Source organism: Pteropus medius, unplaced genomic scaffold (genome assembly GCF_902729225.1).
Source record: "Pteropus medius unplaced genomic scaffold, Ma_sr-lr_union100, whole genome shotgun sequence".
Classification (NCBI taxonomy): Eukaryota; Metazoa; Chordata; class Mammalia; order Chiroptera; family Pteropodidae; genus Pteropus; species Pteropus medius.
Window position 1 is genome coordinate 26,287,104 of NW_024340696.1, and position 17,138 is coordinate 26,304,241.

General features: G+C 38.6%; 1 protein-coding gene across 1 annotated transcript in view; it reads left to right on the plus strand.

Annotated features, from left to right (window-relative positions):
* Positions 1-17,138, plus strand: part of SOBP (sine oculis binding protein homolog) — a 135,720-nt gene that overhangs the window by 23,904 nt on the left and 94,678 nt on the right. The window contains 1 exon segment of the mRNA XM_039869795.1: positions 13,880-14,031. Coding sequence (XP_039725729.1) covers positions 13,880-14,031 — 152 coding nt within the window.

Sequence of the window (17,138 nt, forward strand, 5' to 3'; positions counted from 1 at the left end):
CCCTCTGATAAGATATATGTATATATATATATATATATATATATATATATATATATATATATATATATATATATATATATATAAAATATATGTATTGTATTGCAGTGGACTCCAAAAACATGTCTAAAAGGATACCTGATTTATGACAAGTGTATTAGCTTGGGTTATCATAATAAAATACCATAGCCTGAGTGGCTTAAATAACCAAAATTTATTTTCTCATAATTTGAAGAATAGAAGTCTAAGATCAAGGTTATCAGGGTTGGTGTTTGATAAGGACTCTCTCTAGGGGTTGCAAATGGCCTCACATGGCAGAGAGAGAGTGCAAGTTCTCTAGTATCTCTTATAAGGGCTCTAGTTTCATTGGACAAAGGCCGTACTCCCTTGACCTCATCCAACTAACTCTCAAAGGCCCCCTCTCCAAATACTGTCACAATGTGAGTTAGGACTTCAACATATGAATTTCGAAGGGACACAAACGTTGAGTCCATAATAGCAAAGATGACAATGTAGAGCAGTGAGGAAAGAATAGTCTTTTCAATAAATATGCTTATGGAAAAAGAATGCCATTCACAAAAAATCAATTCTAGATGGATTGTTGATTTAAATGTGATAGGAAGAACTTTAGAGCTTATAGAAGAAAGCATAGGAGAGTATATTTATGATGTCGGGTAGGCCAGTATTTCTTAAATGATACACTAAAAGCACTAACCATAAAGGAAAAGATTGATTAAATAAACTATTAAATTCTGCTGATTAAAAGAATCTTTTAAAAGATGAATGGTAGATCACTGAGTAGGAGATGATGTTCATAATTCATGTCCCAGAAAAGACTCATTCACAATATATAAAGAATCCCTTTATAAATAAAAAAGAAAACAGCTCAGTAGAAAAAAGGAGAAAAAATATACTCAGGCACCAAAGAAAATTTCCAAGAGGCCCATAAACCATTTAATAGTTGTTCAGCCTCAGTCATTAGGAAAATAAATTTTAAAATCATAATGAGATACCAGTACATAAACATTAGAATGCTAAAATGGAAAAGACCGATAATACAAAGTGTTGAAGAGGATATGGAGCAACTACACTGATGATAGTATAAGCCGGTATAACCGCTCTTGAAAGCTGATTGCCAATATCTATTAATGCTGAACATATACATATCCTATTATCCAGTAATTCCATGCCAGATATGTGCTCAACACAAATGTGTGTATATGTGAGCCAAAGACATGTAGAAGAATCTTCATGGTAGCATTTATTCACAATAGTTAAAAACTAGAAACAATCCAAATGTCTTGTATGATGGGCTTTGGTGGGTGAGTGGGGGCCTTGAAGTTGAATGTGAAATTATGAGTAGAACCTATATGTATAATTCAGAGGAAAAGATCCTTGTCTCAAAAAATATTGAGCCCTTGTCTTAGAGACCTAGATTTCAAAAAAATTTATTTTAACTCTTCTTCTGACTTAAGCAACTAAGTTCTAGAATGTAATTTTAACATTTTAGCCTATATCTAGTCTGTTCATAGCTTTCCCAAATTTAAAGTCTTATCATTCCTTATTATTGAGGGATTATCATCTATTTAAGTAAAATATATCATGGCAAAGCCTAAAAATTAAGTTATGAGCATAAGGCATAACTATCCCCCGTAGCGGTCTACTTGGGAGCTGCTTTTGATATGGTATAAAGTGGAGAGAAATGACGGGGCACTGAGAAGTGACAAAAATAGGATACATAATACTCTACACCAGTGGTTCTTATCAGAGGGTGACTTTGCCTCCACCAGGAGACTTTTGGTAATATCTGCAGATATTTTTGGTTGTCACAGCTTGGAAGGGGGCGCTATTGACATACAGTGAGTAGTGGCCAGGGATGCTAAGAAACATCCTACAACACACAGAACAGCCTCACAACGAGGAGTTATCTGGCTGAAAATGTCAATAGCTCCATGATCGAGAAACCAGGCTCTACAGTGATGACAGCTCTACGTGTATGACGCCTCTTGTGCACCCCTCCAGATCCTCTCGGCCCCACCTCTTACTCCAGTGTATGCTGTAGCATTCTGACAGCTTAAGCATGTGCATTCTGAAAGGGCCTTGCCTTACGCCTGATTCTCGCTTCTTGCTCTGGGGCTTCTCTGATATGGCAGCATGGATATCATCTAAATCCTTTCAACACTTGCTCACACATGTGCAAACCAGAAGTGTAGGGAAATTAACACACTAAACCACTGGGACATGAGAGTTGATGAATAAATGCTTCCTCCTTTTGTCCCCTGGGAGAATACTTATAAAATGTATTTCATAAACTCCAAAAAATGTTCTTTATGATTGAACACCAGTCTCCCCTAGCAGTGGCCAACTCAATAACACAATGTTCTGTGGGCTTTTCCTTCTCCCCAGGTTCATTTCCCTTGTCTCTCATTCCTACTTCCTGGAATCACATGCCAAATAAACCACCTGCATGCAAATCTTTGTCTCAGATTCTGTTTTCTGCATACAGGATAAAATACCATGTCTGTGGAAGTCCACAGTGAAAGGTCAGAAATTAATGGAGAACAGTATAAAAGTTAGAATTTTATAAACATTCATTTTTATTCCCTGTAAAGTCAAGCATAAATATATAATAAAGGAGTAAAAAGAGGGTACCAGATTCTTGGTCATGCAAATATTGGAGAGCTCAGAAAGGGCCACTTCAAAAATTGCCCCATCAGCGAAAGAATTTTCTAAGCCTCTTGTGGTAAGAGCAAGGGACAATGGTGGTGGCCATACAGAAGGAGAAAAAAAAAAAAAATTAAGTCAGGAGTTCAAGAAAAAGAGGAAAAGAAAAAATATCCTGTGTCTGAACTCCTTTAAATGGATCTTATTTTGAGAGATTTAGAATCCTGGAATTTTAATTAGAAGTGACCTAAAATACCATCTAGCTAAATGCCCTTTTTACAGACAAGGAAAATGAGGCCTGGAGAGGCTAAATGCCTCCTCAAGCTCATTCAGTTGCATTAATTGCAAAATGAGGGTTAAAATTCACCTCCGAAGTGGGGATGCTATCTAAACATGAAGTCTAAATCACTCACCCCTGTGATTCCTGAGGCAGCCCGGAACTTCTCTGGCATTATCTAAAGTCTTTTGGGGAGTATGACCTAGCTATGATAATACTTTCAGAATACCCTGCCCCAGGTCACCAAGGAGCTAAGATGCTAACAAGAAATAAGAGGAAATGTCAGCTGTGCTTTCTCTTGCTTGTAGAGGGTAGCTGTGATTCTGGAACTAACCTAGATTTGACTGAACTATTTGCTATTAATTATTTGAAGGTATAAATAAAGTTTGGTTAAGAGAGAGAAATGATGATGAAGTTGATAACTCTTGTTATTCTAGGGACATTTCCAGTGCTTATTTCTCAAAGTTCCTGTTAAGTTGAGAAGGCTTAGTTCGTGGACTTCACCAAGGAGAGTGGAAATAACGATTGCATTCTGTTCTGGGGCTTTTCACTGGTGTTTCCCTCTAAGGCAACACATGGCAGTGATTACTGAGTGATTTCTAAAGATGGTGTCCTTGGCCCCTCCTGTTCTTCCCCTCCCTACCCCCGCCCCTCCCCAGGGATCCAACCATCCAAAGTGCATCTAGTAAGGATTCTGCTTTTTCTCCTTGGTAACATAATGTCTCCTGCTGAGGCCCAAATAAGTCATTACGTTCTAGTGAACAAGACAGACATGGGCCTTGTCTTAACTGGCTCATAGTGAGGTGGAGGAGACAAGACAGTAAAAATGAATCTCAATTGAGACTGGAGGTGATCAAGCCCAGAGTTTTGTGGGATCTGTCCAGGATTGGGGTCAGGAAAGACCTCCCTAGGATGAGGTTTCAGGTAAGATGTGAAGGAGCAGTAGTACTGAATCGGTCAAGGATTTTGAGGTTGTGGGTAAAGAAGCAGCACATAGAAAGGCTCCAAGTGAAAGAGAGGTTCAAGGAAAGTAGAAGAAGTTAGAGCTCAGAGAATAGACAAGCTGATAGGCTGGCCTGGTCCTGGGAGTCATGGAGGCCATGTTGAGGAGTTCAGCTTCTTTTTGAGGGCATTAGTTGCCACTGAGGGGTTTTGAGCAGGTGAGAGCAGTAACAAGAATTGTGTTTCAATAGGATTCCCCATATCCAAAGTGGAGGGCGTGAATTAGATGGGAGTGAGATTGGAGGCCATGTGTAGTATGGGCAAGAGGTGTTGGTGGCTTCACTCCATGAGGACAGGGCACCTAGAACAGTGCCTGGTACATAAGTGGATCTGATAAATATTTATTGAATGAATGAATGAGTGAATGAATGAATAAGTGGCTATATTGAAAATATTAGGAGGATTTAGTGATTAATCAGAACGTGAGAGATAAGAGGGAGGGAAGAGGCAGAAAAGATACCAGATTTCTGCTAGCAGGTAACTGCATGGATGTTAGGGCCAGGAACTGAGATGAAAAACACAGTAGAGGGCAGGTTAGGGGGAGGGATGTGTGTGCAGCTTTGGGCATGACGAGCTTAAGAAGTCTTAGAGGCAGTGTGAAATAATATCTCATGAGAGATAACTGTGTTGATTTGGAAATCATCTTATGTATGGTAACTGGAGTCACAGGAGTACATAGATGATATGTCCCAGGGGAATATGTAGAGAGGAAGGAAGAGGACTCTGATAGGTTATTCTGTTGGTATGCTTCCACTTTTTCCCTAACCAGGCTGTATTGGTGTGTTATGTCTCATCACATTCCTAAGTAGGGATTGGCACAGGGCCCTTTAAATATTTCAAGATGGGAAAGATGAAGAGGGAAGTAAATTTTCTCGTTGACAGTGTTCCAGCAAGTTCACCTTGGTTCTTTTAACAAATTTAGTAAAGTGAAGTTCTTCTAACTCTTTAATTTTTGAACTTGTAGTTCAGGGCCTGGAGAGAAGAAGAGGTTCTGAGGAGGAGAAAAGCAAGTGCTTCATGTGAATGCTTTAATTTTCCCAGGTGTCTAGCCTACCCATGTTTCTAGCCTACCGCCTTTGAGATGGCAGCCCCAGCATGGTGTGCTACTTGGCAAAACTAGCTAGAATGCTGAGATGTTTGACTTGGCCTGATGGTCATTCATGATGGGGCTGCTTATACTCCCCTCCAGTGGGGCTGCTTATACCCCACTCTGTGGTCACCACAAACACCTGGCTTCTGTGACCCCCTGGTGGTGACACAGTCCTGGGAGCAGGCCTGGCTTTTCTACAGTCCTTTTCTACTGCACATTGGCATTTTACACTGGGGGCAGCCATGGAAAACTCCTTGAGGACTAGGATCATGTCTGCCTTGTTTGTAGTATATGTCCAGCTCCTAGTACAGTGCCTGGCACAAAGCTGAGTAAATAAATGAATCCTTTGTTTACCATTAAGATTTCCCCTCTGGGAAGTTTTGTTAACTGTGGAGTCCATTAAGTGTAATTAATGGGATGGCCAGATTCCAGAAGGGGAAATGAGCCCCTCAGATAAAATAGTAGGTGATGGGAATACTTCCTTTGCTCTGACGTTCTACATAAAGCAGCTTGACCCTTTAGTCCTATAGTACTGCTATTGTTATTTCTTTGGAGGTGATGACCTTCCATGTAGGTCAGGGGCTTGGAACTGCCTTTTCTGGCAGTGATGGATTTGCTGGTGCACCATCTTTGATCTTGCCCCCTGCCTGCTGTCGTCCCGTCCCTAATCACATGCATTTGTCGGCTAGATGCTGGGCCTAAGTGAATGATCTTCAGCCATGTAGGAGAGGGAAGGCCAATGGAGAGCAATCCCATGACTGTAGCATCATTATCCCAGGGCACCTTGAATTGGTCAGAGGGACAAGAGTTTGCTTGAGTTCCTTGTCCATGGAAACATGGATTGTTCAGTCTGTTAAGAGCAGTGTTGCTCTTCCATTACCTTCTGAATTTCTGCCATTTTCTCTGTAAGACAGGAAAAGAGTTGCCTTCTCTGTGTTTGATGCAGGTAGCTGACACCATAGGACTTTGTGGACCATGGGCATGTTAGCATGTGGTGATATTTATTGAGGACTGGTAAGCACTGGTCAGCACACCCAGCACTGCCCACATGGTCCAGTATTGACAAAGGAGGCTCCTAGCAATGAAAAATCTAATTCTTGACAAAAGAGAAGAAATCTTATAGATGATTAATGACACACATGGAAGTGCTGATGCTTCTGTGCTGATGTAGGGCAGTGGAGCCACATGTCCCAGAAATACTTCCGCAGAAGTCCAGTCATGTGGATTCTGTGTGGAAAGACATATCCATGGTCAAATTTGTGAAATACATCACACTCTATCTCCCTCTCAAAGATCCTTAATGGTACACATTGTACATACCAAAAAGTTTTATAGTAAAGAGACTCTTGTTTACTTTCTTTACCAGTGTTTTCCATACATATTTGACAATGGAAGTCTTTTAAAAAATAACACCCATTTAAGGATCCCATGAGGTTGGTGTTCTGTGGCATGTGCTTTGGGAAGTGGCTTTGGTCTTTCCTTACTCCTAGGTTCTACCCTCTTATTCCAGTTCCTGAGGGCGAGTACATAGGAAAGATAGACTCTCTACAGTGAATACTGAGAAGTGGAGGCGAGGTTGTCAGAGACACTTTCAAGAGATATCTCTTCACTGGAAAATCAATGAAATTTTAGGTAGATATTCAAATTAATGATAAAGAGCTGCAGGCACATGAGCTTAGTAGTGTCTTTTTAAAGAATCCAAGTTAGTATGATGTTCAAGAGAGAATTAATACTTTGTGACTTTATGGGATTTCTTATTTTCCTTCTTTTCATTTCTACTTACTCTATAGGTTTGAAACTTCATCTCCTTTCCTCCTCATCCATCCATCCATCCATCCATCTATCCATCCATCTATCCATCCATCCATCCATCCGTTCATTTATTCGTTCATTCAACATAGTTTAAGCACTGTTATGTGCTAGGCACTGAACACACAAAGGTGAATGAGACATGGAGCCGCTCTCATGTTGCTTGCTGAGGTTTCTAGATGTGGAACAAGATTCCAGTCTTTCCAAATTCTGATCCATCCTACTGAAATACCATTTCTCAGCACATCTCTGTTCCTGTCAAGTCCTGCTGAAAAATATTTGGGAGCTTCTTATTACTTGTGGAATAAAGATGTGCCCCCCGGTCCATAGCAGAATGACATTCAGAAGACCCTTTGATCAGGCCCCACCTGCCCAGTCTAATCTTCTACTTTGCTCTTCACACAGTCTTGGAGAAGGGGCGAGTTCAGGACTCCTCCCTTCCTGGAGCTCTTCCCTGTCTCCTGCTGTTCTTCTGTCCTTTCCCATCTTCTCTTAAACCTTCTTCCTCTCCAGACCGTGCAGACCCAACTCAAATGCTGTGCTCTGCAGGCTCTAACAGGTTTCTACACATCTCACCACATTCTGCCTGTCATATAATGAGTCACACACTTTTCTGTCCTCTTGGGAGCAGAGCCATGTCCTATTCAACTCAGCATTCTTGACCAGTCACCAGTGCAAGGATCTGCATGTAAATGTCTAATTTATTCATATGTGTGTGTATATGTATACATATATGTGTATGTATGTATTCATATATATAAATAATTAAAATTGGCTAGAAAATTTCCATTAGAAAATTGAAAATTAGTTTTAAATTTTTTCATTTTTCTGTCATATTGTGTAATATGTGCTCATTTCTTTTACTTAAATCAAATTTTAGTTTATGTGTGGAGATTTAGATTTTATTTTGGGGTCAAGTACTACTCTATTTAGAGGGGTGCAAGCTATTTAAATTTTTGAAATCACTTCAAATAATTCCATTTCCAAAAGAAAAATAGGAATAATTTTAGGCACTACAAGGAATCGTAGTTGTATGAACCTCTATCATTTAATTGCACCTATTTTTTAAATGAGAAGTAAGTGCAATAAAGTTTTATTAATTCAGACTCTGTTATTTGGCAATTTTTGATAGTTAAGTTACCAAGGTGGCAAACATTTTCAGTTGTTACTATACTTTTTAAAAGAGCAAACTTTTCAGGCACTTAGAAAGATCTACCCATGTGTGGATAGTTGATATAATAATTACAAAGAATTCCCATCTATAAATAACAGAATATCTGTCAGTACAGTGATATATTTGGCAACACCTTGTCAACTATTAACTCGTTATTTTTAGAATGAATAACTGTAAGTGAAGCTTTTATTAAATCTAATGGCTTTAGTCTTAAATAGTCTGAGTTAGTGAAATTTAACCAATTACTGAGTTGTTCTTTGTATTCAAAGATAGTCGTTCTATAGATGTCATCCATGGGAGGGAATGTGATTGAAGAGGCTGGTGCCTCTCTACACGGCATACAGACGGCTGACACCTACCCTTTCTTACAGCTCTAACTGCCAGTAATTCTAAGGAAGGCTCACTGAGATGTAGAATACTCCTACTTTCTCTCGTTTGATCCTCACCACAGCTATACTTACGGTGGGCATTACTACCCTTGAGTGACTTGCCCACCTCATACAACCAGAAGAGGCAGTGTTAATACTTTCATCAACGTCTTCTGTCTCTATCTCTCTGTATCCGACCATACTGTCTTTCAAATAATAGCGACCTAGGTTTGCAAAGCAGTATATGTGTTACCTTTCTTTTCTAGTGATCCCTAGCTCTCTGCCATTTCACCCACCTCCTTCAACTTCTACTGTACTTTACATTCACATCTAAAAGGCACTCTGAAAATATTTGACGTTGTACCAAAGTGTGATCAGACAGTATTTTTTTCTGTCCACCCTATCTTAGCTTGGCTGCCCTCAGCTTGCTCTGCCTATATGTCTAGGGCTAGATGTTAGCAAAGTAGTGACCAGAGGCATCTGGTGCCCTAGCCTCTCTCATCTCTGCCTTCCATCTTTTTCACTGGAACCCTGTCCTCAGCCCTTCTCCCCACTCTCTGTGAAAACTTGTTTTTCAGAAGGAAGCACTCATTTTAAAGCGTAAATCATTATTGGCAAATGTGTATTGAGCCTTCTTGCTTTCAGAGAATTTGTGTTTAAATGGAATATAAGAAATATTTAGGCAAAGAAATTACTCTCTAATGATAGAATTTAATTAGTGAGCCGTTGAGGGATAATTTTTGAAGCTAGGAAATTCTTATTGGCATCTTTGAAATTACAGATGTAAATGATTCCCCACTTGACCCACATGGAACATCAATCTTATCTATATTCTGCTGTGACGCCCCTCCTTACAAAAGAGAAAGCTGGGAACAATATTGCTTGCATGTGGGTAGAATGAATGCTTTCTGAGATCTAGCTGTTATTGATTCTTTCTCATCATTTAATGTTTAAGTGGAAGTTGCTGGTGAAAGTTCAGACAGGAAGTTTGCAGCAAATTCAAGTTCTATAGTCATAAGAGGTAAAGACTTTCACTGCAGACCTTTAACTTGTTTGTTTTAATCAATCGACAAATACTGAGTAACACTTCAACTGTCTTCTCAAAGACATTTTGACCTTTTTGATTTCATTTTCTTTGGTTATTAGTGTGTCATGATTATAAGTGTTCCAGTATGTAGCAGAATCTGTGACAGCTTTTAATCTTTCAGTAGAGGGAAGTCCATGTGGATGGTGTGTAATCTCACATGCTTAAAAAGGCTGTGGTCTCCAAGGCATAGTGGTCAAGATCTTGGGCTCTGGAGTCAGACAGCCTGGTTTCATGCAAGCTTTGGTATGTACTGGCTGTATGATTTGGAGCAAATTACTTAACCTCTAAACCTCACTTTCCTCATCTGTACAATAGGGATAATGTTAGTACCTGCTGGTGGGTGGTGCTCGTAATTAAGATTAAATAATGGATTTAAAGAATTTTGCACTGGGCATGGCATCTACTAAATACTAAATAATGGCTAGCTATGTTTACTTTCCTTTTGGCTCAGCGGTTCAAATTTTTTCTGGGTGACCTTGAATATTCACTTCTAGAACACAGGAAACTGTACAGAAGCTTGTATAGGACTCTGTCAAGACTTTTAAATTGGACTTCTTTAGAGTTTTTGGAATTGAATTATCCCAAGAAGGGCTGAAAAGAAAGCAAACTTTAACCCTAGTTTTTTGCTTGCTTTCCAGACCATGTCTTCTTTCTGTTCTTAAATATAGTTGCTCCAACAAATAGATTGACTGAGTACTACCTGTGCCATCTTTCGTTTCATGGCGTGGAGAGCACACAGTCAATTCAGACTGCCTTGCAACTTGTTTCAAGTGTAATTCAAGTCTTGAAATAATTATCTGGATGTGTGCATTTTAGAAACTATTGGAAGAGAAAAATATCATTAGCAAATACTTTCAGATTTTTTCTTCAGTCTTTGACTCCCATGGAAGTTGCAAAGGGGTGGTAAATCTGTAGTCTAATCACTTGGGGACCATGAGGTCCCCTGATTTTCTTTGGGCTCTGGTCAGGTAAGCAATCATGCATGTTCACAGCCAATTCTAATGTCTCTAGAATGATACTGACCAGTGGCTGTCTTTATTTTCAAAAGTCACCAGATAGGGCAGTTTCTCAAACAACTTTAGCAAGGCATTCCAGAAATGCTTGATCTCATACTTCTCTGAACTATGAGAAATACAATTTGATTTCATCTTAGAGTAATTAATCTGAATTACTCCTTCTGGGATGTAAAGCAGAATAATGTTCTATAGTTCTTTGAACATTAGATTAGAAAGAAAATGCCCTAAACATTTTGCTTAATTAAGTCCTAAAGAGGTGGTACAAAATTCATGATTAATTGAAACATGCATATTTTGACTGATACATATTTATATGACATTATCATATGAAAATTTTATCATGTTATACAAACTGTTCACGTTGGCAGTGTGATTTAATGCTGTAAATATTTTGCATTTGTTGCATTGTTCATTATGAAAAATACATAGGCTAATGGCTGTAAGGAAAAATTCGTTATGTGAATCATTTTTGAAGTAATCTTAAATCTCTAATGGCACAAACATTTAACCTGACTATAAAATAGGAAATCAGAGTTTTCTTAATTAGAAGAAATGTTTTTTTAAATAAAAAAATTTAAAGCAGTTCAAGTTAAAAAAGCTAAAGTGCTGGGGCCTTCTGTTTTGCCAGTGTAAAGCACCCACATAATTCCTGGGTTTCAGGTAAAAAAAAAAAAAGATGTGGTTGTTGAAATGCACTTAAGAAAATCTCACTTTTCTAGGGGAGCAGTCATACTATTTAAGATGGGGCACCATCTCATGTCTGGTGGCAGAATTTTGAGCTATGTTGTTTTGCTGACAGAAATAATTTAGAAAATCACAGTTCTTTCTTAGTTTTAAAAATATAATATTAATAAAAGTGACTTTTATAAGACTAGAATACCTGAGATATCTAAAAATGTTTTATTGAACTTTTGGAGTAATCCACTTACCAGACTCTTCTTTGGAGTATTAGCTATAGATAACAGTTTGATGATAGAAAAAGAGAAATCTGATAGAAGTTTTTCAGTATTTGCTTTTATGCAACAGAATTTTATGAAAAACTGTAGGAATACTGAATTATTTAGTAAGCTGGATACTAACCACCATTCTAAGAGTTTTCCAGTTACCAGATTAAAAAAACAAAAGTGCACATTCTTTTGTTTCATCTTCCCATATTGTTACTTTATAGTACAAATGATTTATAAAAATAATCTGCTTTAAAAATTCTCCTTCTTTTTTATTCATTAGGTCTGTTCTAAGAAAGTACCCTTGCCTTCCTTAAAAAAAAAAAAAAAAAAAAAAATGAGAAGCGGGTCTGTCTAGTGATGATAATGAAGCATGAAAAAAACCTGCAAGCAGCCGTTTTGCCCCAAGTGTCATTCCTCCAGGCCTGGCCAGAGCACAGGCTGAGTGCCTTTGCTTCTCTTACTCTTTGTCATCTCAGTTTTAGTCCATTATAGTTAAAGAGCTAGGACTAAAAATCTTATGTTTCGTTTCCCAAACCAGACCATATAAAGGAAGAAACAATGAGGGGAACCTAATACGAATCCTAAAGTTCTTCCTTGGGAAGTAGAGTTTCTTCCTTGAACTCAGGCCAAATAACTTCCCCCATAAAATTTTTTTTTCCTTACAGATTTCACCAGAATCAAGCTTATTGCCAGTGGATCATTTGTGAGAGTTCTACTGTATCATCTTCTTTTTCAGGAATTTAAGATTTTAAAGCAGCTAATCTATTGGGAAAAACAGAAACTACTAGTGTTGACTCCATTTCAAGAAAGTTATGTTATCAAAAATGTTTGATTAACATTAAAGGTCATTTTTACGCTTTCTCACTTATTATAATTAATAATAAATCATAATATATAACTGTGAAATAAAAACAGTCATTTAGAATTTTTATTCCATTAAGGTAAATAAAAAATGCTGCACATAGTTCTGAGTGATGATACTCAGGGGGAAAAGAAACCGTATCACTGCACTACAAATTAGTTTGCTTCTAATTTTGCAGGCTGATGACCGCACTGCCTCAAACCAAATCTTTTCCTGGGAATGGAATGATTGCATGACAGACTCTATGAACCATGAATATGTCAACAGCTCATGGACCAGGCCTTGCTTAGCAATTAGTCTTTGGGGGATTTTATTCAGAAATCAGACAACACTATACCAGAGCTTGTTGGGGATTTTGTGATTACCATTCATGTCTGGAGCATGAGTCTGGGTTAGTACCAAAAAAAAAAAAAAATCCGTAAAGGACAAAGAGATGTGGCTAAGTGGCGATCAGTCATACACACACATTGTCAATTGGGAGGTCAAGATAGCTAGGAAATAATTCTTAAAATTCTACTTAAAGTCTCCTTTTAGACCTCTGCCAACGTTTCCCAGACTTCAGTCATTTGAATATCACCATCACATTTTCGTCATAGTATCTTACCACTTGTACTATGATTTACTATTACATTTGATTAACTGACTCGCTTTTAAAAGCCTTTGTTTTAAGCACTAATATTTGTGATATCATGGGCTTGTTTTACTACTTAAATTTGTTTTCTTCTCTTACAAAGGAAAAGAAATACAGTATTTTAAATATTGAAAATATTTGCATACTATCTAACATCATTCTGAGCATCCCCATGACATGGTTGCCAGGTCCTACAGGAGCGACGAGGACTACCAATCTGACCAAGAATGATCTGGGAAGCTATGTGACCTCAGGTCTCATTGCTGACACTCCATTACTACTCTCTCTAGGGAACTGAACCTCATCACATGGAGGAGAGTTTAACTCAGGCCTGCACCTGCCTGGGGACACCCGTGTGGGAAGGCTGCATCATAGGAGACAACTGAGTGAGCCAGGCTAGTGCCTTTCTATCGGCAGAATCTGGCCATCACATCTTTCCTTTTTCACTAACCATATCACTTGAGAATCATTATATTGCAAGAGTAAACAACACCCCCATATCATGTAACAGTAATAGGGAACATGCCAAGATGGATCCTGGCTCCTGACTGTCCAGGTTCACATTAGGGCATCACATAGGTGGGTATAAGCGTCCCACTCAATGTGGAACTTGTAGGCTTTCAGCAGTACCTTTGAAGAAATGAGTCCTTTTACAACCAGGCAGAATAAGCATGTTTGCCGGGCTAAGAAGCCCTAGGAATTTTTATGGCTCTGCAGTTATGCTCTGGTTTTTAAGTAAATGATATCTTTTGGAAATATAAGAGCAACTCCACCTCCCTGCCCCAAAGGAAAAGAAAAAGCACGGAGTCTTCCCACCAAGAGCTACTAGGTCGGAAAGCGGTGAGGTGTGGATATTAAATCACACCTCAAGTAGCTCATTCAGGTTCAGGGTGTGTCTAAGTTTGAAGGGATGTTTGCTTCTGATATGAACATTTTTCTTATACTTTTATTATAGAAGATGATGTGTCAAATGTACAAATAATGTGTGCCTGGTGCCAGAAAGTGGGAATCAAGCGCTATTCCCTGAGTATGGGAAGTGAGGTGAAAAGCTTCTGCAGCGAGAAGTGCTTTGCAGCCTGCCGACGAGCCTACTTCAAGAGAAATAAGGTAAGAGCACATAGAGAGAGGCGGCCCGCACAGGCCTCATCAGACCACATGCGCACGTGCCTCTTAGCCTCTAGCTGACAGCACTGCGCATCTGTCATTTATATTCTTTCTGTTTTGTCTGTTCTCTTTCTCTGTCATACTTAACCTTTTGGAATAAGGAATCCCCTTCTAATGTGTAACCTGTTCTTCAGTTTTTCTTGTCTTGGTGTTTGAATTTTGAGAGGGTGAATGAATTTGATGAGGACACGGTGATCGCAGCTGGTATCCTAAGTGACAGTGACTTTCCAGCAGTAGAGTGCATAGACTAGAGTCTTGAAAGATAAGTGGTAGAGATTTCTTATGAAGGCTGAGAAACTAGCCGCAGACACATGGCCAGACAGCTTTAGTCCACTCAGTTTAATACTTGTTCCCAATGGAAATATTGCTCTGGCTCTTTCCAAAATCCGATCCACAAATTCTAATCAAGAAACCTGTCAAGTCTCTCTTGACACTTTCTATTAAAGTTGACTGATATCGAGAAAAGGTGAAAGAATGAATATGTGAACCAGCATTGCTCACATAGCCAAGCATTTGTGAGAAGCATGGTGGGTGAACACAGGAACAGCCATAGTTGTAGTTTTTTTTTTGGTTGTTTTTTTTTGTTTGTTTTAAGACATCTCAGATTTGAATATATCCTTTTAGAATAGTATTGGCCACCACTGATGGGAAATGGAATGCATGATGTTTTTACAGTCACAAACACACATACACACACAGCTAATTTCTTAATTTTTAAAGAACCTCTATAGCATTTTGCCACCAATTACTGAAGTAAATGGCTAGTTCTTGATTATTTCCCATTGATCTGTAAAGCTTCCTTAATTCATAAAACTGTCCACACTTTACTGAGCATTGCCATTTCTATAATTCAAGATCAAAATCTGTCCTTTCTTAAAGCAAACAATTATTATTATTATTTTTAAGTCTGATTTGCAATCCTGAGATGCTAATCTCGGGCTCATTGCATTGAAGAAGCACTGTTGCAGCAAATTATCTCCTGCAAATTTGGGTCACATCACTCTGCCAAAAAACATAATGCTGAAAGAATTAGGCTGCAGGATTCAGTGGGGTGGAATTTTAGAAGCAGTCTCTAAGAATTAGGCTCATAATCTTCACTGGAACAGGGAGGCAAGTAAGGAAACTGTTTTGGAATTTTTTGGGGACAGTCACCAGTCCAGTTCACGTTCCCTTGGGAGGGACCAGTGAGGCTTCAGAGGAGGGTGGTGAGAGCAATGCACGGGAGACACATTTTGTTTTAATATAAGGGGATTAAAAGTGATCTCTGAGACCCGGGGGCTCCCCCTTTTGAGTGCTGAACTCTGGGATAACAGTCACAGGAGTGGACCCAGCGCTTTTGTCTTCAAAGCCCTACTTACCACAACAAAATACTTTGCATTCCATCCTAGAAGACGGTTAGAGAACAGGGTTTTTGTCTTTCTATGATTCTAAAGGGCTATGCGCCTGAATTTTGATGGACTGCCTGTAGTGAAAAAAATCAAGCAAGAAGAATTTGTCACAATCCTGGTGATACATGTTATATACTTTGAAATGTGGTTTTACTTTAGTAAGCCTTTGAAGAAAGACACTCAATTCAATTGGAAAAACAGCCCCAAATAATCTATAACCTATCTCTATATCTATCTATATAAAATACCATATATAATGATACCATATATATTTATATCATTATAAATAATATGTCATATTACATCATTATAAAGTTAAAGGTCAAACGAATTTAAACTTCAACTGCATTTAGTTTTGAAAAATGGGTAACTGGGAGCCAAGATAAGAAGCAGCGTTTGGAATACTTAGTGTAGGTGAAATCAGCAGGGGGAGGAAGGAGGACCTCTATCTTTCACATCCTGCAAACCTGGGAGTCAAAGTGGCTTGTCTGACGCTGATCCCAGAAGCACGTTAGTGGGCTATCTTCTCTGCAATCTTCTTGCTTATTTATGTATTCCAAATCTCTGCCACACTATACGTTCTCACTTTTCAAACAGAGAAAAACTGGTCACATTGCTGGCTGGATTCTTCTTTTTCTTTTTTTCTTTTTTTTTTAATTTTAAGAGTGTTATCTCTGTAACAATATCCTATTGTATTACAATAAACATGTACAGCTGCTGCATTTCTGTTAACTGATAGGATTTTGTGGTCATTTCATTTAGGGCTTGGGTTTCCTAATGGATTGTATTAGGTAGCAGACTCCATCCTGCCATTTCTAAGAACCGCTGAAATCAGCCCCAGGGCGTTCCCTGCTGAAGACAATAGCAAATAGCTAGTCTATTCTTGTATCATTTAATAAAGTCTTTAGTCCCCATTATTAAAACTGTGGACTTTCTTAATCCTAGGGAAAGGGCAAAGTTCTTCCCATTCCTACATAAAAAATTTTCTGGCTAAATTCTACACTTCTAAATACTGAGAAGTGGATGGAAAATAGAGTAAGGAATGTGTGTGCAGAACAGAATTTTGCTTTAGGTATAATGTAGATTAAAAAAAAAAATGTAAGATTAACTATGCTGTAAATTATGCTTTAGAATGACAGCCTGCTTCTTGGTGGATAGCATGCTGGGATCTAAAAATGGGCTCTAAGTTGAACCCAAATTGCATGCATAACTTCACAAAGAAAAATCCTAGTAAAAAAGGTAGCTAATTAGGAGCAGTATTCAGCTGACCTCTGTTTTGTGTCTGAGCAACACCTGCATTTGTGAATGTAAATTGGACAGCTGTGCCTGTGGTTCCCTGCTATCCTCTTCACAAATGCTGGGGTATAGAAGCAGGAACTGATTTTCTGCTAAAAACAAGGACAAAAATAGCCCAACCCTCAAAATGAAGGCCCACCGAAAATTGGCTCTTTAAATTTCATTTGCTTCCCGAACCTTCTTTCTCTTTGGGTTTGTTTGATGGAGCAGATCCCTCTCTTACCAGCGCCCGGCACCGTGAAGTAAGGTGGGATGGCTTGAAGCCAAATTTAACCCTTTATGACACGTAGGTTATATTTTTAAACGAAACTTAAAATTTTATTGGAAGAATTGTTTGGATTGCTACAAGTATGTAGGCTTTCTTCG